The sequence below is a fragment of the Dromaius novaehollandiae genome, chromosome 3 (genome assembly GCF_036370855.1).
Source record: "Dromaius novaehollandiae isolate bDroNov1 chromosome 3, bDroNov1.hap1, whole genome shotgun sequence".
Lineage (NCBI taxonomy): Eukaryota > Metazoa > Chordata > Aves > Casuariiformes > Dromaiidae > Dromaius > Dromaius novaehollandiae.
In genome coordinates this window covers 21,200,882-21,227,577 of record NC_088100.1, presented here as the reverse complement: position 1 = coordinate 21,227,577, position 26,696 = coordinate 21,200,882, and the positions used below count along the sequence as shown (strand labels likewise).

The window sequence follows — 26,696 nt, the reverse complement described above, 5'->3', positions numbered from 1 at the left end:
CAAAGAACACAATCTGCGTCTATCATCAAAAAAATCAGGTTAAGCAGAAATCTTGTTTTGTCTCTCCCTGTTAGAGACTAAAAGGCAATGATTAAAATATGATTTTGCAATAAATATTTATGCATCACTGATAAAATTCTTGCATTTTTCTTGTGTGCTAGCAATTGCGTAAGACCAACACTTCACCACAGTCACTCTGTCTCATCTTCGAAATATCGTGACATTTACATGGCAAGCACTGCATAAAGGGATCAATGAGATAGAAATAGTTGCCTCTTCTTAAAAAAACAAACTGAATAAACTGCTTCTTTTACAAGCCTACCACTGCAAATAGAGCTAGAATACACATTTAGTTATAATATTAAGAAAATAAAATATAGAATACATTCCCTTCCCCACTCCCCCAAAACTCTGATTCTTCATTATTTAGCAGTATATAATTTGCTACATCTGCCAAACTGCATTGCTGCATTTGAAAATTCTAAAGGTCCTGATGCAATTTTTAATAGATGTATTGCTGCTTTCACACAAAGAGGAATAATGGTTCGATCAGCTCTTCAGCCCATTAACCAAAGAAATACATCAAGTTATATATTCAACATCTGGTGATATCATGTCCCAGTTTGTTTTTCAGCATCTTACATGAACCTAAAACTAGGTCTGGCTGTGGGGTTCAGTGGAGAATGGCACTACAGTCCACTTCTTACTGCCTTTTCAGAAATGCTATGAAATATTTCATTGAAATGATCGTGTATTCATGCAGTCTATTATTTAGTGAGCCATTTGTCATCCTTGTAACATGGAAATAATCCAGGTATCAGGTTTACAGGAAATGTCTGCTTATGTTAGACTCAAAATTGCTCTACTGGGGCTTGTTGACATACTTGGTTTTTCCAACTAAGCCCAAGTTGGAGCCAAAGTGGGGGTGAGATGAGGGGACTGGGATAAAAAACTAACAGGAGTGGAAGGATTAAGATGAGGAGTTAAGGATGCAAGGAGAGGAAAAAGAGCAAGCAACCAAGGAGACAGCACAGCAAAGAAAAGCAAGCTGAAGGGTGCACTAGAGAAGTGAGAGAATAGCACAGAAGCCTGCAGGGCCAGGATTTGCAGCTATTGGCAAATTCCCACAAATTTTGACTAGAATCCATAGATCTTAGGCACTTGTCAATAAATAACAATTAATAGGTACCTCTGGAGATAATGCACTACTATAACAGAATTTGGGTTATCTGAGAAAATTTATTATATCTTAAAACTGCCAGTTCATTGAAATATGTTGACTTTTCATTTTATATTTTTCTTTGATATGGTGAGATGAGTACGCTCCCTCCATTTCAAGGGTTAGATCCAAATAGGGATTATCATCTGAAGCAGCAATTAGATGCAATCGTAGTCTTCAAGCAGCGCTGGGTAATTGCAGCTTATCGCAGGGATCATTAAATCCATTAATTCCTCAAAGATGCCTAAAAATTCCCATTCTTTAAAACTAATTGGCCTGATCATGCTAATTTGGGGAATGTGTTAGTTGGCATGGACCAAAGTGTTCAGGCTGGCTCTATCAAAACAGTAAAATGGAGGTATGGAGCCCGTCATTGTTTTATTTACTAACGTAGATAGAGCTTCATAATCCTGATCCCTTGGAGTCAGCAGCATGTCAGCATCACCACCCTGGCTTACAATCAGCTCTTCTTGCCGTTAAAACAGCCTAGCTTTAGGAAAAAGGTGTTCTCAAGTCTCTACAGGATTTTGCTGCGAATTTTCTTCACTTGACGGCCATGAACATTTAATATTAGACAACACCTAGCTCTCAGCCTCTCAAGTACTCCTCTGTCACTTTACAAGTCATCACATTACTATAAAAGCACTTAAAAAATAAAGCCTCAGTAGAGATTTAAATTGTGTTAGCAAATAGCTGAAAATTAGCAGTAGCATGTCTTTTCTCAGTTATATGAAGGAAAATGTAAATTCACAGAAGTAGTTGTTTTAAAAGGATCATTAAACTGTATGCTCAGTGCTATTTCTTGGAACAAGTAATGGTGCTTTGGACTCCTTTGGGAATGGAATATAAGGGCAGGGATGGTATTTAATACACAGCCCTGTGTTCTCGGTGTGTCCCTTTTGATTAGTTTATGTTGCTTACTAATCAGCATAATCTTTTTCGTACATCCCATTTTAAATATCTTAACTCTCATCATGCATTATATTAACCTTAATATCCCACACAGACTTTGGATTTTTTTTTTTTTTTTCCCCAGGAGCTGAGTGCCTCAAAGATAGATATTTATCTAGGAAAGTTCTTCCATTTTAAGAGAGCCTTACTTCTGGATACTTTTCTTTCTGATTAACCAGCTGGTGTGCTGACTTCTGTGGATTTCTGGAATCTTCACATTTGCATTTGGACCTCTTATGTACCCACAGGCCAAGAAGTCAAAGTATGCTGTAACCAGTCACAATGATCAAAAACAAGCATGCTTCTGCATTTGAAAAGACCAGCCAAGACATCTTGTGATATCAGTGTCATTTACATCAAAATATACAGTTTATTTATTTGAAAGAATATTTGCCTTTACCTGATAGTGGCCTTCCTCATGCTCCTCTTTCCACCTTTTCTTAAACAGCAGATTTAGACGAGCTATCTATGTGCAAAGGCCTATTAATTCTCAAGGGCTCAGTGAGAGTTAGGGACACATATCTTTTGTAAGGTCTTCCTGATGACTTCAATACCTATCTGTAGAATTGATTATCATGTGTTAATAATAAAGTCAGACCTTGTTTCTGTGAGCTTGTATTTTTGAAAATGACTGTTGTCTTGTCAAAAGAATTCCTGCAGAGACTACTTCACATCTAATGCAAATTAGGACACAAGTTAGGGTTGGGTTTCATTTAGGGATGTCTTATGTAGAAGTTTGTATAATATGGAAATGGAAACTGTGGAAGCCTAGCTATGTGAAAATGTTTTTGCATACTTGCTCTTTCACTCGTTAGAAAAAGTAGATCGGCACAGTGATTAGTCAATAAGTTTTTGAGATGATTTAAAAGTTGGATTGGTTTTACCTCATACATTCCATCACAATAACAGCATGCTTATTTTGCCATGGTACTTACATTTAAAATGTTCACTGAGCAGGAACAGACTATAACTCCTGGATTCTTGCATACTATTAGCTATGCATTTAGGACAAATTTTATCTAAGGAAAGAAAAGACACTTTAACCTGCTCTCCTACAAATGTAGATTCCTGTTTCTTGGACTCTTTGAACACAGCCTGACGAATATAAACTGTGATGTGAATAGAAAGACACTAAGTTCTTGCATGGAGCTGCTAGATTCATGGTCTTCATAATCCAAATCCAAATCTGAAGCAAATTCTCAAAGCAAGAGAGGTCAGTGCTTAATCCCAATCTAACAATAAATTCTCTGGCTGCCCAAAACGATGCTGTTGTAAGATTTCTGACATTGCTATTTTTATATCACAGTAAACATAATATTACTGTTTTTACTGAATTGTAATAAAACAGCTACACAGTTAGTTTTAAAAATATGTAGACACAACAATTATTAATCACAAATAGCTGTCCTTCCCACACAGTTGCTCTTACACAGCACTGGGGCAACCTTTTTTCCTGGGCCTAAAAATCATCCCTGAAGAACAGAAAATTTGTATTATTATGGATACGTGGAAAAAGCAAACTGTGAAGGTCCAGCATGGTAACTAATGGAACACCTACCTGATATTCCACCTTCGACGCCAAGAGTTTTTTAGCTCATTTACTTCTCTGACTATAATTATAGTGGTATTTCTCATAAAGCAGCCATCTTTAGACAGATTTCCAACCATTTGAAAAATGTTATGTCAATCCTGTGTCTTCTGTTGTACACAGTATTTTCTGTCAACAGCATCTGGATGACTAGAAGGTTGTTCTTCCTATTAGGGATTTGTATTAATATAAATTTACTTTTAATGTTACAACATCAAGCAGCTAATTGTCAGAAAGTTTGCTGCAGTGCAATAATGGCACTGTTGATTATCTTATGAACCTCTCAGTAAAAACAAGTAGACAAATGAGATAAAGCTTGATAAAGCATTTAAAGACTAACAAAGAATAAGAGTGTATCTAGCAAATACTGTGTTTAGTCGTATCTCTACTGAGCTTTTTATAGGGAAATCTCAATTTGAACCTCTTAAACAGAATTAAAGCTGTTAACCCTTTTTTGCAGAAAGGGAATGAAGATGCAATTCATGCTTATCAGGATACATGCATCTTCAGTCAAAAGAATTTGAAATCTACAGCAGCCTCTCTCAACCTGCTCTTCACAAGGTATGTGTGTGAATAAGGGCATCCCTATGACTTTATCAAGATGCCTGTGGTGCAGAACTTAAATATATTCTCTGCTGGGGAGATTGGACACTGGCCACAGAAGCTTTATTATGTTGAGAAAGTGGAAGCAAGTCTCAGTTCCTCTGACCCCACATCTGCCTGGGGAAACTTAAGGAAGGAAAGGGTGAAAACAAGCTGGTAAGTCAATTTTTTCCAGATGAATTCAAGGCTAAGGCTGTCTTAGAAAATGGAAAATCTGATGAATCATGGACTTTAAGACCCATCTAATGTCTCAGAAAGTTAAATTGATAAAAATCTAATTGTTTCTGCTTACAGTGCCAGCGTACTGTGTATGCTTTGTCTCACAATGATGATTCGAAGTTCACTAGGGTTCAATGAAATTCTGGGATGTTCTATGATTTTTTCAAATCATACTCAGCTCCACAGTAACTAAGCAGTAAGCAATGATTTTACATAAGCTAATATAAACTGACATTATTTTTTCTTCAATTTAATTTTAGGTGGGAAATCTAAGGTTCAAGCAATTTAAGGATTTATCTTTAAAGGTATAGATCATATAATAGTAAGTTAGATATGCATAAGTATTGTCCTGCTGTTACTAATCCTCCACAAGCCCAACACCATGTACATGAAGAGGAGAAAGAAAGGACATAGAATATAACTTCTAACCCTTATTCTTCCTTGCAGAGCAGCTGGTGGGAAATTACAGGCACAGTGGTAGCATTATCAGCTACCCTCAGACATAGCAATCTCCTATGATAATCAGACCATCTAAGACTCGACTTTCCTTTCTGGTTACAAATTCACAGAAGTGTTATAAAAGGCAGATTTGTCTTCACTTGGTCAATCAAATTCCTATTCAAAGTAAAGGGAAGGATAGTAAAAATGAAAAACATACAGGAAAGGGAAATAACACAGAAAAAGGAATAACAGTAGGTTTTCACTGAGATACAAAAGACCACCTGTGCGCTTCAGTAGATTTTAAAGGACTTTGAAAAGGCCTGCATTATTATCTCTGTTTTACATATGAGAGACTTATACATTGAGAGATTAGATGAATTGCCCAAGCATGCCAAAAATTGGTCAAAGAATAAAACTGTCCTGTTTCTTATCTTCAAGGCCATCCTGCCTTCAATAAACTATTCAAGATTTAGTCAGACAATGGTTGAGACATGTTTTTCTCCTCCTTCTGGTTTGGTCCAATCAGGATATTTTTTAGAATCAAGATAGTAAAAAGTATCAGTATAGAATCCCAGCATCCTTGGAGACAGGAGTGCCAGCAGCTATTACATTAATTAGGCATCCTTCCTAAAGATCCAGCAGTACAGGTGACTTCTTTAGGGGATTTCAGATAAACAATCCCTAGAAGCATGTAGCAGCCAAGTCCTATTAAATTGCCCATGCAAAACATGAGCCATTTTGATGTATTTAACAGTGAAAACTCCTCCCCTAAATTCCATTAACTTCTTGGGCTAACTCATAACTTTACTGGAATAGTTGAAAACGGCTTTCTCTCTTTCCTAATCTAGATTGGACAATTAATTCTACCTCTAACCTTTACTTACTTCAAGATATAAAATTATTTTAAAACCAAGTCTGATTTTAGTTATATCACTTACACAAAACACATAAAGTACAGGATATACTGTACAGACTGTAGAATACTCCCAAACCCCATTTCTACTTCTTAGTACACAGATGTGTGGTGCCTTTAGCTCAGGGAAAATGAATTTCAATAGGGAAGAGAAAAGCCAATTACTCTGTAGGCAACTAAAATCCAGACCTATATGTAAAATACTTAATAGTAGATACTGGGAATGAGACTCTTAATCAGGATAGCACTGTCATGTTAATACTACCAGCAGAGGAGTATACAATTTAGTAATGCAATAATAGCATGTTATCACAAAACAAGCCATTTTAAATATTGTAAATGCTTCTTACATCACGGTATTCCTTTCACAAAGAATGGAACTTCCTATATATTGATGAAGAAATAAGATAGCATAAAGACAAAATCAGATATGATGTATTTAGATATATTACAGTTTTTGAGAATAAGCACTTTATTATGCAATCTACTATTTTTTGCACAGTCTGCACATAGTGCAAATTTTACCATGAACTTTACAGTTAGTAGTTTTGGAGATGAAAGTACACAGATCAACAGTCCTTCACAAATCCTGGTAAAGGAAAACAATGTGGAACCCCAGTCCAAATTCATTCAGTTTAACTTGCATTTATATTTCTGTCACTGATTTTCTGTTGGCTAGTTTCAGACATAACACTATCCGTGGAAGTTAGGCAAGAGCATTCTCTGAAGTTTATTTCAGAGATTATTCAACACTTTGAGGAATTTAATGGAGTTGCTTGATGTTCTGTAACCCTTTTTCTCCTCCAAAATTGATTCCATTTAAACCACCTCAAACAATCTCCTTCCTTCCATGTGCTTTTTCCAAATATTTCCTTCAAAATAACTGTAAATTGTTGTCTTATTTGGTCCCTTCATGTCATATAAGAGGGAGGTAGGTGGACTACAGAATTCATTAGACAGGGATAGCAAATATCATATGCATTTTGTAAGTAAGTACATGAACTTCTCATATATAACGATTACAGTTAAAAATCACTCTGCTGTATTTCATAATTAAAATAAAATATGTGCAATAAAGAAGTACCATATACCATGGAAGTTTCCTTCTTGTCTACAGCAGGAAATTCATGTATTCTGTAAAGATATTTTAACTAATTGGCTCTCAAGTTCACACAACAAAAGGGAAGTGTGTTTTTTCTGCCTGATTGCCAGAATTTTTATTCCCTGCCTGAGAGGAAAAATGTATTAATGTAAGTCATGATCTTGTGCATGTTTCCGTGGTGTGTTGTGCCAAGTCTGATGCAACAGTGTAAGCTTTGGGAATTTTCATTGTAGACCAAAATGTGCTAACTGAAATTCAAGATAGCAGCCATCATCTTGACAATTTGGCAAACTGCCCAGGATAATTTGGTACATCTACTGGGCAGGTTACAGATCTTCTCTAAAGACTGAATGATTTCCTGAAATCTGGCCAAATAAAGATAAGTTATTTTATACGTGCATTGTAATTTTATTTGTAGCTAGGCACTCACAGGGATGGATTCTGTATAATACATGGTCTTCTAGAAAAAAATTTAGAAATATTGTCCAGGACAATGTCACTAAGACTTTGATTATAAAATGACAAACCTGAAGTTTTCCAGAAAAATAAATTCCTTCAGTGAAATGTAGCCCTTAACCTATAGTTAAATACTATGCCTACCAATCTAATTAGTAAAGCTTTATAAGGAAATTAGTTATAAATGTTTCTTGGGATACTTCAGTGTTCTTGAGTTGCAACTGTAACTTTTCTGTGTACAGTTCTGGAGTGCTGGGCACATGAAACAGGCAAGAGCCAGGGAACAGAGCTGGAATGTTATGGATAATACTTAATACTTTTTCCTGATAAAAATATACTGTTCAGTGCTGTCCTACTGACCTTAGTGGACTGACATTACTGAAACTGATCTCTTGTGTTCTAAAGCCCAAGAAAAAGAAAAAACCTTTTTCAGAGAAAAGACCAAATTCCTTCTCATTCTTAAAACACAAAATCTAGAACCACAAGAATATTATTAGAATAGCTGGGGTGAAATCCTGGTCCTACTGAGGTCAATAATACTTCCACATGTGCTTAGTGGACACAAGATTCCAGTCCTGCTTTTATTCCCTGTAACAGATCTTGATAGGATTTCAGAATGAAAAACATCCCCTGACTGGATGAAGAAGGGAAGGCAAAATAGAATAAGAGTGGTCATTTTAGAGACTGGAATACCATTTGCAGGGCCATCATATTAAAATCCCAAAGCAAAAATGCTGAAATTTTCAATAATCCCACAGGAAAATTAAAGAGCAGAATTTTAAAACAGCTGAAATGAGATGCCTTTGTTTATGTCTTTGCCATAAACTTTCTTCAGAAAAGAATTAATCCTGTTATCCTGTTTGCTTTGCGTGTATCAATGAACTAAAACTATATCATTTTCTATAAAGTCTAGGACGAACACTATAGTTTGCATTTGAGTAATAAGCAGTCAACCACTCAATGTTTGGTTTACAAAGGATATGTTTGATTGTTGCTGTGCTATTTGCACTGTTTCTCTATTGTAAAATGACCTTTTCATTCTGACCATGTGAAGTAGTGATTAATAACAGCAAAAACAACAACAAACAACATGCAAGCAACTTTTCTGTTATCCAGCCAGTCAGCAAAATACTCTGTGGTTTTAAGGTGGTTGCAGCCATAGACTACTGCTAATGTCAGTGCTTCTAGAAGACTGGAAAGACGGCTTACAGTGTTTCTAAGGAAGACGCAAAATCAATGTCTCGTGCAATTCTGCATGGTCCAGAGAGTTAGTCCCTTCCACTCACTCCCTTAGAAACAACCATCACAAAACATGCCATAACTGGCACCGACAGTGTTAGTCTCAACAGGGAGAGCACAGATTGAGTGAACTCAGGGCCTCATCTGCATTTGAACAGTTTTTTGGAGCTGTGGTGAAGTTCACTGGCATTGGGAAGTTCTCACATCTGAAAGCCAGGCCTGTTCTATAGGCCAACAAGGCATTTTATTTTCCTGTGGTGCAAAGCCAACATTAAAATATGCAAAATTGCTGACCACAGCTATAGTTTAATGTACCAAACCCTTTAATGTCCAAACTCTTTAAACTTATAACTTTTCCCAGCCATGTTTTTCTACTTTTTACAAGTGCAGGCTACTCTTGTTTTAATTTACTTTAAATTAAAGACAGAACTATGCCTGCAATACAGACAAGCTTGAGGCCTAAAATGAAAGGAGAGACAACATCATCAGCAGGAACACGCAACCTACACAATATGTTATTATCTTTCTTTTGTCAGTCAAAGCCATTCTCTCTTTCTCCCAAAGCTATCATACTTTTACACAGTGTATAAAGATTGAAATAAACAGCAGCAGATGGGGAGAAAACAAAGCAACTGTCATCAGCCTTTTCCCTTTTCAATTTGTCACTATAGAAAAGAAGCAAGGGCTCAGCCTTTCTTTATTTTTCCTTTATTTCCCTGCTCTCTCTCAAGTGTGATCAGACACACTTAGCAGATATTTTGCTGCAAAGAACTTCAGAAAGGGGTTCACCTGTAGCTGCACCAGAATGTCTATACCAGATCAAATAATGTGAAGCCATAAGTAAATGACTTCAATGAAAATTAAAATAATTACAGCTAGATCTGGACTGCTTGCTAGAATGAGCTCATCTGATCATCATAATATAGTAAAACACAAGATCATTACAGGGGAATAAAGAATGTGACTCCTGCTTCCAGAATTGGGGAGTATAAGATAGCTAAAAGCAGCTATGGGATCTTACTGAACATGAGTTCTTGGGGTGATGCAATGATTAAGACAGTCACCTTAAATTGGGAATGTACATCCATAAAACCTTAAATGTGTAAGGGAAACCTGAGGGACAGGACAAGCAGCACAGTAGCTGAATTCCTGCACATACACACACAAACTCATACACATTCACGTCCTTTGTAAGAGCAATTAACTCTAGGCTCTAACTCTAGCAATTTACACTAGGCTGATGCAGAAGTTACATTTTAAATTTTCAATTTAGACCGCATGTCTTTTTAAGATGCTCTTATTCAAACACAAGATACAGTCTTAATGTAAGAAACACTGGGCCAATTCAGTTTGATGTGCCAGGCAGATGTTAGGCAAGACTGCAGTGACTTCTTCTGGCTTTATAGGTAGGAGCCATGACCCTTTTTATCACTTCCAATGTGAAAAATCCTTGATCTTAAACAAGTAAGGTGACACACTTTCTGCATACCTCTAAAGTTCAAATGGAAAATATTAGCTGCTTGTGAGGTAAGATATGGGGTAACAATAGCATTCCACTACAGAAAAAAGGAAAGAACATAAGATGAAGGTCTTAAAAACCACACTAACATTTCATGCACCAGAAACAATCTGTTATTTTCTGACCTTAAGGCAGCTATTGTTTGTTATTGCTTGGATTGATTGTTGATATAAAAGAAAATCCTAATAATCCCATGGAAATCTTTAGATATCCTCTATATAAGAGAATAGCCTGGCAACCAGTAAGGCTGCATGCAATGATGCCAAGCCAGCTCAGCTGAAAGAAAACAGTAATTCCATTTTCACAGTGTCCCTGGTCAATGTGTGGTTGCACAGTATTCAAGAAGGCCCTTTCCACAAAGCATCATTAAAAAAGTTTCCTTTTTCTGTGACAGTATTTTGAGGTTTTAAATAAAAGAATAATAGTTTGAAAAAATAACTTAATCTCACCCAGCGAGGGGGAGAAAACCCTTGATTAAAACAGCTTGAGTATTGGAATTGTTCTTTATATTACGAAAGCTGTCACACTTCCTAGAAGAGGAGGGAAATAAATCTATGCCTTCCATGTGCAGCAAGATGATCACTTTCTGTAGCAACAGCACTTTAGAAAAGAGTGAGTCCTCAGGTCAGCACCTACTCTGAGAGTGCCTTGAAACTGTGAAACTGAAATGATAGAAATTCATAACAGACAGTGCTCAACCTGGCACCTAAGCACGGGACAAGGACAGGAACTCAAATATGTCCCTTCCTCTAATGTCTTGAACTGTCGGGAAGAACTCTGAATCCCCTTTCACAAGCATCCTTTCTAGGTCTCACTCAGCCTGGCATTGTGGTGATTTGGGCAGACGATTTGCCAGAACAAGCTTTTTGGCCTGTAGTCTTGAGTTCATATTTATATCTCTCTACTATGAAAGTAAGAAGAAGAAAAAAGAAAAGTTGATCTTCAGTGAAAGAGACACATAGGCAATGTCTCAGGTGGATGGGGCGCTAAAAGCCTACCGTATTACCACTCTTGTAGTTTAGTTGATTAAGGTCAAATTGATTTCCAGCGCCTGAGGACTCCCTGTTGCTATCTAGTATAGGTGTAGCTTTAGTATATTTAATCAGCATCTATATCCCTAATGAACCATCAGATTCTGAGGAAAAAAATTCAGAGTACATGTCAAAATCTTTTCTTTTTTCTCCTCACCAAAAATACTTAACAATATTTCCTTTTCATTTCTCAGGACAGTTCCTGATTCATTTTTTTCCCCTCTGGGTATGTTTTTCATGCTAATCTCTATGAAAAGAGACAAGAAGCACTTACTGCACTGATCCTAGGAATGGCTGTGAGCCAGGTTAACAGCAGACAACATCTCATAAAGATATAAGTAGGTAATGTGATTTCTTTTGGCAACATAGCAACATTTTTAAAGCATGTGACTTGTGGGAATGTAAAGTTGTACTACTGAGGGAGGCATCAAATAGACACAAACATCTTGACTGAATGCAACAATTAGGTTTGTTCCTTTATCATACGAATTTCTGTACTGTTCCATTTCTGAGTCTAAGCAGAGATATTCATTTCACAGCTTTTCAGCTAAACACAGCTGTCCAGAGCCTCTTGTAACTTATACATATCCAATTTGTACACTGCTGTGTCTGTTTGCTGGCTGGGATGCTAAAGCACAGTGGAAGGACCATTCACAACGCTGCCCCGTGGAGAGCAAGTGTGTTCGGCAGGAAAGGAAAGGATATTGGAGGTACAGAAATTTCCCACCTATGCCACAGCGGACTAAGAGGGAGAAAGGAAAGCAAAGGAAATATTGCATGGAATTGAGCAGCCAGGATAATTGCAAAATAACAGTCTATTATTGCTAAGATGTCAGCTTTGAAATATGGTTTTAGCAGACACTAACGTTGCCTTTTCTTGACTCAGTACAGTCTCCCGCTTAGGTACATCATAATGCAAAGCTGATAAGGACAGTATCTTCTAATAATTTTGTTACTCAGTAGGATACCTTACCATTGTGTTTGAGCCATTTGTGATTGAGTAAAAAGTACCTAGTAATTTATTACATGTTTAGTAATTTATTAATTGCTTCTTTCCACTGGGAGCCTAACACAAACTTTTAGTGTGAATGAGACATATACAGATATTTCGGTATATGGGTAGTGTGAATGAGTCATATGGGTATTTGCTGTTGACATATGTCATATAACAAGCTTTTTGTTATATATCAAATCTCATTTTTCTTGTACCTAACAAAAAATAGCATAGTTAAATCTGAAATATAACTAACTGAACCCCACATCCTAGATGACAGGCCTTGAGAAGGCAGTAATCAGTCTCTCTTTCTGCTGGTAATTTTATAATTGTATTATCCTGTATATACACACTATTCAGTCCATTTTGGGGAAATTACAACAGCACTATGCAGAAGTTTTGATAAAACTTTCTCTCATTTCACTGTAAGACAAACCTAGAATTATATTAACTGCAAGGCTATTGTATCATGATATGCTTGTATCGTGTTAAGTCATGAAGAAATGGATCAATCTGCAGGCAGAGCTTGCAAAAGAACCAACCCAGTGCCCTAGAGATTCTAATACCTCACTAAAAGATGAGAGTAACTGATCCTGACTCCAGCAGTAGGTCATGTTCTGTGATGCAGAAACATGAGGAGGTTATTAAAAGGATCTCTTTTGGAAAGGAGATTCATTTCAGAGCTGCACCGAACAGATGTGGTTCAGGACTGCTGTTAATGGCAGAGCATCCTAATCCTGCTCTGTTTTTGCTCTCCTTGGGTTACCACCTAGAGAGGTGAGAGTCCTGCTTCCTTGCTGCAGCCCAAAACATAAAAAGTATCAGCAGAGAGCAGATGCAAGCTGTGGGACCTCCTGCTGTGTTGTCCCTGCTGTCTCAATATTCCAGCAACATCCAACTCCAGACAATGGACTGCATGAACCCGGCTACCCATTTGTGGAAAGAAATGAATAAAGGATGAATGTAGAACCAAACACATTAAAGCAGCTGGAAGGTAATTCATGACAATCTATTCAAAGAGATGAGGAAAGTGAAGAAACTATGTAAGAGCAAACTGTGGGTAAGTATTACAACATTGCCATCAAGAGATCTCTCTCTGCTAATTATTTGGGATAAAAATGTTTAACACTAAGAAAGCTTTCAAATAAGCTTTTGTGCTAAGAAATAATTGTACTTTTAAATATCCTTTTCTGAGCCTACACATATTTTCTCCTATCACCTGCAAGAGAACAGTGAATAGATACTTGAATTTCACATGTAATAATGTTAAAGAGCTGAGATCTACTTATTTCATTAGTTGATTATTTAGTTCTCAGAGATTGAGTCTCGATCATGACTATCCTGCATAAGATAAGTAATATGGTTCTTTCATAAAAATCTACATACCAGAATCTTCAGGTATTAACTTAAAAAATGTACATATCAAAAAGAAACCAAGCTTACTTGGAAATGTGGCCCATTTTATTTTAACTGAGAAGCATTCATTATACAGTGCAAACAGTTCTTTGGTAAATTTACTGATTAAAATAAAAACAACAAAGACTTTGCTTTAGGTAACATTAAAAAAAGAAAATAAATATGTAAAATTTGCAACATATTACAGCAATATTCTCACAGTGGATACTGAGGAAATGGTCATCTAGCCATTGGCCACTGTTTCAGAAATGTTAAAATCAATGCTGATTCTGCAGACACTGCAAGAAAACTGAATTAGTATAATCCGTGACTGAGTACATTTTAAACTGTGGATAAAGACCTGTTTTTCCTGAATGGTTTGTAATCAGATGGATAATGGAAGATAACTCAATATCAAACTTGTTTAAGCATATCTAGACTCTTTAGCCCTTTTTATATACCATATGAATAAACACTGAACAATGAAAAAAAACCCCCACTTTATTCTAGAAGCTGGAGAAAAGCAACATTCAGGTATATGGTACCATTTTATAATGCATAAATGGAAACTCTCTTCTCCTATATACTGAAATCTTGAGCAAGTTTATTTAATATAAAATTGGAATAAAAGAACGTAAGTGGTAACCAACTGGATGTATTACTGATTTATATAACTGTTTAGACAGTTAAATGATATTTGGTTTAGCTCTGCATTCCTTCCTCTTTGAGGAATTCCTGCTTAGGTCAATGAGAGCTCCATCTGAGTTGGACTTACAGTACGAGACATGTGGCTTGGACTTTCAACAAAAGTCAACAAAATACCAGAGTATCAAAGAAATACAGGAATGATGACCTCTAGAAACCGTATGATACTCATACATGCTCGCCACACACAATTTCTAAAAGTATTAAAATAGAAAATTACATAAATCAAGACATTGTATATAAAATCAATTAAAATATTCTTAAAAATATAAATTGCAGTTTCACATGTACCTATACCACACATCTTTAAAACACCACTCACATGTAGATATTGTTCTTACTATACTATGAAACAAGTTTCTGTAGTAAGCTTTAAAGATACACCGAAGTTTGAATGTGTGTCATGGTATCAGTTTATCAAATTAGAAATTATTAATGTTAGCAATCATAGAAATTATGTGCCAAAATATTATAGTGGAACTCATAGTGTTGTGATAGGTTAGTTATTAGACAGGTATTTGATTTACCATGCAGGAATTAAGTATTCAGGTTGTTTATATAATTTGAAATGTTTAAGACCTGAATGTTTAATTTTGTGCAGATTTCTTTGATACCCAAAACTTTGCTCCATAAATTCTAACAACAAATTCAGTGAACTGAATAACTAAACAGCTCTATTTCTAGTTAAACCTGACTTGGAACTTACGGACTGAGCCATAAATTCTAAAATATTAAGTATTTAGGGAGAAAATCAATTATGAATAAACACAAAAAAACTGTAAAATGAGGTATGATAGTTGTCCTTCACTGAATATAATATATAATTCCTGGTCAAAAATATGCAGTTTGTATTCCAAAAAGTACAAAACTTTGAAATGCTAGCATAAACATATACTCTATAACGATAAACATTTATTAAATGGGAAATAAAGTCCATTGGCAGACCATTTCTAACATGACTGATAAAAATATTGAGGTAAAAATATATATGCATTAGATGAAACTGGAAAAAAACTTTAAAAAAATCAAATACCTTCTCAGAAAAAGTAGTCAATCCACGATTAATCATGATGCTCCATTTTGATTTTTTTCCCCCCCAAAACAGTGCCACAATATAATCAGGAACATATGTCTATTGACAATACGTACAATGAATCAGTAGGTATCTTCGTATACAAAATGGCATGTGACATGTTTTCACATTTTCAAAACAGGGCCAAACATATATGTGAGCTGATCTGAGATCAAGAGAAGCATGCTTACAAATGGGACTGGATGGTCATGTTACAATGATTTAAAATAAATGAAACAAAAAAACTTGCCAAGCAATTACATATGTTTTGACAAAAAAGATTATGTTCATTTTAAGATCAAATGCTACTCTGTCATGTGTTTTCCCTAAAGTGAGGAACACTGTCAAGTATATCTGTAATATACATTCAACTGCTGGGGTTTTTTTTGCCTCCCAATTATGTTTGTTTATATTTCCCAACTAATTGTAGAGGTTATTTTTGAAAATAATGATTAATTTTCCTCCTTGAATTAATGAATGGATGTTGAAATGTGCCATGTAGTTTTCTCTATTTCCTTCCTTGTCCATATGCAGAACTAATTTTGTGATTCAACAAGAGGTGCATGCAAAGGTGATCTGCAGAAACTGACCCTATATGGCACTGTTCTGGGCACAGTGATCTTTTCTTTTTCTTTTTCCTGCATTCACTAAACAATAACAAAGAGCTAAACATCAAGTCAGACTGATACTGAAGATGAAGAGTAAACTTTTACTGTCCCTAATTTTTTATCGCTGGGAAGTGCTCTTTTTAGAGTAAGTAAGTCTTAAGCCAAGTCATTTTGGATACCTAACACTACCTGACAGTGTTCTTTTAAAGTAGCACCAGTTTGAATTTGTCTAACCTGAGAAGCTTAACACAAAATTAACTTTGACCTGTTTGCTTATTTCCCTTTCGATATTTTTTGCATTGTGATTACCTTTATGGGCAGAAAATAAAATGATACATTATCTTACACTGTTACAGCACCATTAGAATGTTGTCATGTAAGTCTTGGTTTTTGGTTTCTTGCTGTTATTTTAAGCCTGTAGTTACCTGTTTTTGCCATCAGCAGGCATTGATATGATTTGATGAGGCTGCACCCTAAACTCTTAAAAAGAAGACTTATGGTTTCTTCTTTTTACTACTAGTTTGTTTTAAGCAGACTGGACAGCAATCTCCTTTAACCTTCACAGGTGCTTCACAATCAGCTGGTGGGCATGATTCTACAAAACAGGTAATCTGACCAACCTATGTCAGAAAAAAAAGTAACAAAAATATAACATATTTAGCTATAGTTTCAAAACAAGAAATATGTTTTTCACGTGATTAAAGAATATATTCTCATTCTCTCTAAGATCTTGGCTACTAAAATAAATTCCACATAGTTTATTTTGGTATAAACTGATATTTAGAATTGTCTTTGTATGACACCTTCTTTAATGGAGCAACATACCATTTTATCTAACATTCAGCCATGAAACTACAGGATCCCAAGTACCCAGACATATTTTTTCTATAATTACATTTTTTTAAATTTCACCATGATAAAAGAAAAAGGAAATCTTAGCACTAAACTAGATGAGCTTTTACTGATTTTAATGCTTTTTACTAGACCTTATCAAAAAGTCTCTGGAAAAAATAAAGGTATGTAAAGGTTGGATTCTTCAACACTGGGATATCTGAACAGTATCAGTTTTTGTAACAAATAACTGATGATGCATAAAAACAGATTAGAAACTATTACCCAGAAATTTGCAGCACAAAACTGGAAACTCTGTTTTAGAAGCAGAACCTACTATATTTTATATCCCGAAAATGGATTTCACCGTACTTACTTTGCATTCACACACAGTGCAAGGGTCCCTTTTCCAGGTTTCATTGCTGGAATATGATTTACCCTTTTCATCAGTGCAATCAGTTTTACTGAGGCGTGATTCAAGTTTTTTTATCTGAAAACATTAAGAAAAAGTTAATCACTGAACCAAAGTAAATTTTTTATTTGTGTAAGACATTTTATTTTGCTGTGCTACGCAACCCATGATAAATCCTGCTCTTGTTTTTTCCTTCTGACTACTTAGCTTTCAAAAGACTAAAAGACTGGAAAAAGTTAATACATATGGAAACAGCATTTGTAAAAGAAAACTAACAAGGTACTTTTTTCCTGCCATTGGAACACACATCTAGAGCATACAAAGATGAGCAAACTGTATCTGACGTGAATGGAAAGACAGATCTAAACTCACCAACATGTCTAAATGAAAAGGAGGTAAAATAAAAGGTTATCTGTATTTTCTCCCTAATCATGAAAAAGATTTATATCATTAGTTTAGTTTCCTGGTTGTGTGCCTCTTGGGAACACTAATTAGATGGGCACATTCTTAAACAATCCCTAGATCTTATCTGCATCCAAAAAAAGATAAAACCAACCGCAATGTAACAAGTCTTAATTTGGCCTACCACAGTGTTTCCACTATCAAAGTGTGAAAATTGCTGATGAGTGCAATCATTAATAATGCCAACAAAAATGGAGTCAAGCTACTATACAAATAAATGTATGATTCATATACCTAAATTAAATAGTGAAGCTGCTCTAAAGGAACTTAATTATTCCAAGCAAAAATTTTGTCCTACTTCGGATTTATCTGCCCTGTATGGTATACATACATATATTTTAAATGAAATTCCACAATGGCTGAGTTATTCTGAATAAAGAGGCTTTCTATGCCACATCATAAAAGTCTTCTTTAAACGATCTGAATCTTAACTATGTTTACGGCTGTTGTCTGGCATATTACTACTTATTAACTTTACATTTTAATCACAGTTTTACTTTTGAGAAATTCTACACATTTCAGATCTTAAAATCCACATAAGCATAAAGAAAAAAAAAATGCTATCTCCACAGACAAATTCATACAGAAAGACTAATTACATGTTTAGAACGGTTACATAAGGCTTCAAGTCCAAAGCCAAGATCTAAAAATTGTAGAGTATTTAAGTATGATTTCGAAAGCATACAGAAACGAAGAATGATAACACACTATCCTTTGTGTACTATTTTGTTTGAAATGGTGTTTTTTGGCTGCAATAGATGTCTAAATATTAAGAACATCAGTGGTGTGGTATTATGAAAACATTTTAAATTGAATCTACAATTAGAAACTATCCATTATAGCACCCTACCTGGTTTCTGAGGCTTGAAATAGTTTTTTGCATTTCCAAAACAAATTCTTTGAAGTCATTCACTATGGGCATGTTTCCGTTTTCATCAGATGCTGACGTGGCATTAAGAAAATATTTACTCCGTTTCACAGAACTAAAACAAATGAACACCAAATCAGGATATTCATCTAACACATTTTTATCTGTCTAGGTATTTTAGAACACTTAGCAAGAATGTAAAAGAACAACAAACAAATGCATGAATCATGACAGGACACCAGACCCACCAGTACTGATCATAGGCTCAGGCCAGATAAGTTATGGATTACTGTTATGTCACTAGTGACAGGAAATTTCTTCCATGGAGAGGAATAATATGTAATAATAAAGCATAATAGAAAGCATAATAATATATGTATTTTGTGCTGGGGGAAAGACAAAATTGCCAGCAGTGATATTCTAAAGCAACACACTAAAGTCACTGTGAAAAGACCCAATGAATCTCTTGAGCTTTTAAACACAAAAGCAGACAGAAGTAAGAAGTGTTACTTGTTAGCATATTTTGCCTTCAACTCTATAGTTTCTTCCTCTAAATGTTCATTAGCAAAACATATATTTAAAGAAAACCATCTTTAAAAAGGAAAACATTTTTTCATAAATAAATGAGAAAAAATACTTCTACATATGGAGAGACACCTGTGTCCAATTCATGTTTGAAATCAGTACGGATTACAGTACACATAATAGTCTAGAGTCTTTTGTCTACTCCACTGCCCAGGTGATCTCTGACAGAGATCTACAAGACTAAATTGTATTAAATAGTTCAATCTGTTGGTAGGAAAAATGTATAAGCCTATCATAGGAATTGGCCATAATAGATCGTTTTATTTATTTCATAAAAAAAGCATGCATTCAAAAAGAGGGACAACAGTAATTATTAAATGTTTATCATTAAGATCTTTAAATCTATAAATTCATGTCACCAAGCATTCCTGTTTATTAGTATGTCTTCTCCAGGGCTAAGTGATACCCAAAGAATGAACTGGCATAGAATTACTCTCTCGCAAAACAGAACTCATGATTTATAATCTTCCTGCATAAATTAAAGCAGCACTAATTGGCAGGTGTTCAAGCTACTTAGTTTCACATACTTTCTCATCTAAATTAAAGAAAAAGAACTGTAAGCCACACAACATGCCAAAATTCAAGTACACCAGCTGTTACTGTGTAACAAATAGCTTAATCTTCCCCACCTGCTCTAGTTATTGAAAATACGAAAAAAGGGAAACAGAAAGAAGTCTTCTAACCAAGAATGCAACTTAAATACAAAATTGAGCATGAAAATTGAATGTTTAATGATTGAGGTTGCAATAGCTTTAGTTATTATGTAAATAATACAGTTCACTTGCAATGACAAATGGAACATCCTTATTTAAGGATTCCTTGAGAAGAATCTTTCTTTTTCTGCTGTCTGTAAGGCAGCTTAGACTTAGCCATTGCCTTTTCTTGCTTAAAACTGTAAGATACATGTCTTATCCCAAGCATCTAAAGGGTCTATTATTTAAGGACAGTTTCCAGCTCCTAGTGAAGTGAAATAAAATGTTGCTTTATCCTTGGTGTTACAACATTCATTAGTATTTAAAATTGCTGAAATAAACTCACTGATATATCTATTTACCTAGATAGCTGCTTTTCTTGCCTTGACTGGGTAGACTCCGGTTGAATGTAAACCGGTGTCCTTCTCAACACACCAGATACATAGGAAGTGATAATAATTTTATTTGCTAAAAGAACACATGATAGATGGAAAGAGAGATAACTCAAAAGGGTGTCAAATTTGATCATCATGAAGTATCTTCAATTTAATTTTTTCCCAAGCGTCACAAAAACTGTTTGGGCTCAGCAGAACCTATTTATTTCACTAATTCATCGATAAGTTTTGATTCCCTACAAATGGTAGGGACAGTTGATTATTTGTAATTGAGATTGTGATTAACCTCTCTGCTGGGTATTTTGAGGATTAAGGATTTATAAACAACGTTCTCTGTAGCACTCCTGTCCTCCATTCCTGCTTGGAGTATTTTGGTACCAGAAGAAATCTGTATCATTGTCAAATGGTATAAATACCATACTACTGTAATCAACATTTGGCTCCCTCTTATTTCTACATGAGGGCCTGGCAGCTCTGAGGAGAAAAGGAAATAATTTCTCAACATAGTCTGGATACTGCAGGCACAGCAGGACTGTGGGATTCCTAATCCCCACAATCAAGCTTCATTACAGACTTTTCCCCTGAAAAACACAGGAAGAACTGAAGTACTACACTATCACACATAAAAAGGTCTTACAAAAATTTAAACTTGAAAAAATGTGATTTTTGCTGTTAGTGGATATGAGGAAGTGTCAGAATGAAATACCTCAATCACAAACTTGAAAAGATAGAGACTGGAAAAAAAGTAGTGTGCGTTTACAAAGAAGTCATTCAGCCTCATTCTAATTTGAAAAGAAATACTTTTCTTAAAAAAAAAAGAGGAAAAAAATCTCACCTTACTGTTTTAGACATTTTCATTTTCTTTAAGGGCTTGTCCTCCTGAAAGCTGTAATCAAGAGAACGTCTTCCCCGAAAGTGATATGAAAATGCATTAAACTGTCCTCTAGTTCTACAGTCTGAAATTAGACAAGAAATTACACTTTACAAGCTAAACTATAAATCAGCAGTTATAATATGAATATGGTCTTACAAATATCTTCTGTATTGGCAAAGGCGGTTCATACATTCAATTTGATCCCCTCTGGAATCAGTTTGACCTCAGCTGAATATGTCTCAGAGATGCAGCATTTAAGCCAGCTGGATGCAGAGAATTTGATTATTCACAGATCAGATCTTCACAGTGAAACAAAGGAATAAAGATTATTTTCCCAAGTATATCAGTGCTATTTTAACTGCTCTCTCTTTTCACTTTTAAAATTTCCACATTTTGTCTTCTTTTGAAATTAAGTGTTACATATGGAGGAACACAATATTATTAAAAAGAAAAACAATCACCGTGTTCCTTCCTTATCTATTCCAGGTATTATTATTTGTTATACTTGGCATTTGGAGGAGAATCTTCAATTAAATCCTGGAGAATCTTTGCAGACAGCACAGTTACTGGCTGACCAGCTTCATTTCCAAAGTTTGGGGATTTGGAAGCTATCACCAGTCACTTATACTCTGAGACACTTTCCCATGTTGAGCGGATGTCTCAAACCTGAGAATAATCATGACAAAACTCCTCTCCTAAGATTCCCAAGATGATGTCTTCACAGGATGAAGTAAATCTTTCCTTCAGTTTGCTTTATTTAGCCTTCCAAAAATCATTAGTATTTGGAAGGAGTCCCATTTAAGAAAGCAAAGAAAAACAAAATAAAACTGGGAACAGCACTCTGGAGAGAAAAGAATTGGAAAATACAAGTTTTCTCATTTTTGTTCACAGAAGCTTTAAAAAGAAAAATTATAATCGACCAGGCTGCAGCAGAAACCAACAGTATGTTCAACCATTAGCAGCAGAGAAACTGCTAAGGAAATGGAAGGCAAAGTTAAATACAGAATCCTATGGACATAGCCCAGTTAAGTCTCGTATTAGCAAAATGAGTCACAAAAGCAACTAACTAGGGGAAGAGATCATTTTCCCTAATGTTTCTCTTAACTTGCAACAGAACAAATTTATTCTGGTCTGAAAGACTAGAACATTTTAGAAAGTATTATTTTGGAATTTTGCAGTATTTAGATCTAATACCTAAAGTATTAACAAAAATTACTGCACAACTTTAAAGTCAAGAAAAGAGCTGAGGAATTTGAGAAACAAATGTAAAGGTTCTTTTCTCACATAAATGAAACTGAAATAGTACCATTTATTGCTCTATGGTTATATACAAATACATATCTTACACTACTTTTATTTATATTGGACATTTATTTAAATAAGACTATTATCATTTCCCTGTTAGGAAGAAATTTAGTTTGTCCACAGCTTAATATCAATTACAGTATTATTGATAGAAAAAAAAAGTAGTGATTAATTTTCAATTCTGGGAATAAAAAGTATCTACAGATCACTATTGGATACAATATATCCACACAATTCTCCTTCCCTTTTCTTTCCTCACAGCTTGTCCTCTTCTTGAGCAATTTTATTGCCTTCCTCCTGTAACAACAGCACCACCAAAGAACATTATATTTACTGCCAACATATTGTTCGTTCTTCTTGTGTGTTCTGCTGTTTCTCACACAAGTGTCTTCTTGTCTGTTTAAAGGCTAAGCTCTTTCAGACAGGAAGAGAATGCTGTGTCAGCATGATGCTTGGCACGGAGGCATTTATGATCCTCCTTAGATACTTCTATATTTAATATGATGAGAATAGGGATCACAGGAGAAAGGGTTACAGGAGAAAGAAGTATTTTTGGCCAGAAGAATTAATTCTTAAAGCAATCTGTTGCTTAAAAGTTTTGCTAAATTACATAGAAATTATAATTTCTATTGGAAGCAATTGCTGCATTCTGCTGACTTCTGCTATCCCCCTTTGTTTAACACCTGCTGAAGGTCATCTAGCATACTGTAGATTTTTTTTGCTGCAATAACATAATTGGCCTTTTTTTTTTCTTTTTATTCCTAGGCTGGCGTTGGGAATCAAAACACTGAAATCCTCGGAAGGTTTGTCACCTTAGACTGGTAAATATGAGAAATACACGTTCAGTGGCAGCTCCAGGTACATAGACCTGACATTTCTCTAGTTTTAGAGACTCAGAAGTGCCACCTAGCCAGATGTACAATTCCTGTTCTTGGTTTCAGTTTCAGATACTGGGGAGAGAATTGTTGCTGCTGAGAGGTGCAGGATAGAATGCTGAAGCACTAATAAAGCCTAAAACAAAAAAAACCCTTTTCTTCTTTAAAATGGAGACTACCTTAGTAGAACTAAAATCAGCCCAAGTTGCTGCTTTTTTTCAATCTACTTAAACTTTCCCCAAATTAGCTATAACCAGTCCAATTCATTTTCTGCACAAAAGCTGAATGTTTAAGAGTAACCTAATATTTCTTTTTCTCTATAGACAATGTTTTCTTCCTGAAGCTAGGTATTGCTACACTACAGACGTCAGGATAATTCATTTGTATATTGTAACTACATTCACATCTTCAGAAAGTCCTCCCTTTTTCAAAAGGTTTTAAAAATGCACCTATAAAGTAAACTGAATAGAGAAACCTGACTTTTAGAGGTACTGAGCACTCAAATATGACGTATATGAGGTATATGACATGACGTGGTAAAAGATGCCATTATGATATTTTGAAGAGTTCCTAGTAAACAATTTTCATTATCACAAAAGCTCTTGCAGTCTTATACTGAGATTGCTGTTAACATTTTAAAGTTATGTGTAAGGTGTTCCACAGCATTCAGTACTTAGCTCAGTGTTATTTGGTATTTTCAATGAAGATACAAGAAGAGCATAATAAAATATAATACTGGAAGTAAAAGCCAGACAAATCATAATTTAGAAGAAAGCACAATTGGAATAATTAAAAGAAATAGTTGATGCCTTTCTGAAAGCAGTACTCAAATCAAAGAGATTAATGTGGTCAATATAGAAGTAATATACAGAAATATATGACCTAATTGTTGGTTTGGTCTTAAAATACAGCTATTCTTAAATGTAAGTCTACCCACTGGAAGACCATGCATAAATGCACTTGGATTAAGTATGTGTCTTAATTCTTCTAAAGCAATTCAGTGGAATTTAAGTAAGTTTAATCGTAATTTGTGTAGGAACAGTATCTGGTACAGCAGATATATCAAAGCTAACCGACAAACAGTTAAGCCAAACCTTCTTCCTAAATCAGTTTATGCTTATAAGGATGCCTGGTGTCTCATCTGAATCACTTCCTACTGGGTCATTGTTTGACACAAAACAACAGATTAAAGATATTTTGGTTTTGATTTATAAAAAGAAATTGTGTGAAACTTTTAAAAATATGATGGAAACATTTCAAATTTAGATGTTTGGAGTAAAATCATGGCTCCATTTGAGTCAACCTGTTCACACCTAATTTCTAGACTCTTTTTATATAACTCATACTTTGGTCTTGTCCAAATTAATATGCTTACCTTTGAAGGAAGAAAGCTTTATCATTTCTGTGTTTTAGGTTCAGAACTGATATACAAAGCTAGTAACAGTAGTCATGGCAGGCTACACTGAGTGCTTAAAAAACAATTATTTTGCACTAGAGAGCATGAAAAAAGCATCAAAAGTTGCTTGTTTGGAAAATTTGAAGCTTGGATGCTCTTTGCTCAAATGATACATGCTGCAGTAATTCCTCACTGTCAGTAAGGAGAAAGGTAGAAAGTCAAGAAACCAGAAGAAAATCCTGTGTACCTCAGTGGAACACATGAGTTTTTTCCCCTCACCATAAACGAGTAATTCTGTTACATGATTTATTAACTAAAATCTAAAGGTAATCTGGTATTGTTATTATAAAAAGGAATAATGCTTTGCTTTTTTTAAAAAAATAAATATTGGCTTTACTCAAGAAATCTAAGAAGTAGCTTTTTGTAACTAAGAAGTTATGCTGTTTTTCATGTGGAAAAGTATTTTGACTTGAACAAAACAGGAAGGATAAAAAAACATGTATTTTTTTAACGAAGCTAAAACAGCTGATCACATGGGTCACTTATTAAACATATAAAATGCTATAGTATATATATAAACATATAGTATATAGTATATATACATATATAAATGATATAGTATTGATACTTACCTTCTAAATTTTAACTTAGTGCAATCTAGGATAATTTTAATCATACAATCATAAGAAGTACTTTAATTGTGGAGAAGGAATATGTTTTAAATATTTCTCTTCTGAATATAAAAATACATGAAAACAACAAAAAAACATAGTTTATCTACCTTAAAGTAACTGGTGTTCTTTAAGGTATACTCTGTATTTACTCCATTTCATGGTAAGTCTCCAGTGCCAGGGAAAGAAACTACTTTTTAAGTTGACATGCCTAACCTTGGATTCCCATAGACACCATCACTCCCATTCATCCGCACAAGAAAGAAGTTTAAGCCATTCATATTTCAATTACTTCATTAACCTCTGCACAGACTTCAAAAGAGTTGAGAGGAAAGGAATACAGATAGATAATTTCTTAAAGCACCTTAGTTATTTACTTCTTTTGCCTGGCAGTTGTCTAACTGCATTGAGTTGAGTAGTACTCTCTGGTAGTAACACTCTTGAAAGAAAATACATGCTGGACCATTGAATGGCTCAATACTCTAAAGACCTTCCAAGCATAACATCTGCTCTAGAAGGCTCAGTGATAACATAACATTTAGAAAATCAACACAATTTCACACAATAGCTTTACAATTTTTACAAACTGATGTAACTAACGTATTTATGAAACTGCCTGCCAAGTTGCATGAGCCGTGACAAAGTGAACTTATTCTGAACTGGTAGAATATGATTAATTTGTTTACAGCAGAACACTTAAGAGTGATAACTGATTTTCTCTTAACGCTTCTGGCATATATTAGAGTTATTTTGAAGAGGTTCTGAAAGATTTTTTCTTGTGTAAATAAAATGACTAGTTTAACCATATATAGAGTGTTCTAAGCTGTTATTATTGATCTGGGGAGGAAAAAACTGGTAAAGATTTTTTTTAAAATCTGAATAACTTTTAAAAAAATGGTAAATATCACGGCAAGACCTGAATGAAATGATATCTGGCAAAAATTGTACAAGATTTCATTAAAAACTAAGTATTCATTTCTCCCAGTATCCTTACAAAGATAGCCACCATTTTGAACCAAGTCTTCCAAGGAAGAAGTTTGTTATCCAATGATTTATTATTCAAAGAGTTGTTTACTGGACAAGACAATACAGAACTCAAATACGTTATCTTTAATTGATAGAAATAACTTTTTAATCCTGTTAGTATTTTAGATACAGCTTGGTACAAAAATTTTAAATGTGTCAAGACTGAAAACAGTCTGCAAATGCAGCAAGAAAATGAGCCTGAATTTTGTATGGGGGATAAACTACTACCAATAAAATTTTCTTAGAAAT

The 26,696-nt window shown here is 34.8% G+C and overlaps 1 protein-coding gene across 2 annotated transcripts in view; it reads right to left on the bottom strand.

Annotated features, from left to right (window-relative positions):
• Positions 1-13,714: 13,714 nt before the first annotated feature.
• The window catches only part of PXDN (peroxidasin), an 87,254-nt gene continuing 74,272 nt past the window's right edge, over positions 13,715-26,696 (bottom strand). For both annotated transcript variants that reach the window (XM_064508515.1, XM_064508516.1), the window contains 4 exons: positions 21,136-21,256; positions 18,611-18,743; positions 17,263-17,376; positions 13,715-16,675 (listed from right to left, as the gene is read on the bottom strand). In XM_064508515.1, the coding sequence (XP_064364585.1) occupies positions 16,550-16,675; positions 17,263-17,376; positions 18,611-18,743; positions 21,136-21,256 (494 nt within the window). In that variant the 3' untranslated portion in view covers positions 13,715-16,549. The remainder of the gene's footprint in view (positions 16,676-17,262; positions 17,377-18,610; positions 18,744-21,135; positions 21,257-26,696) is intronic.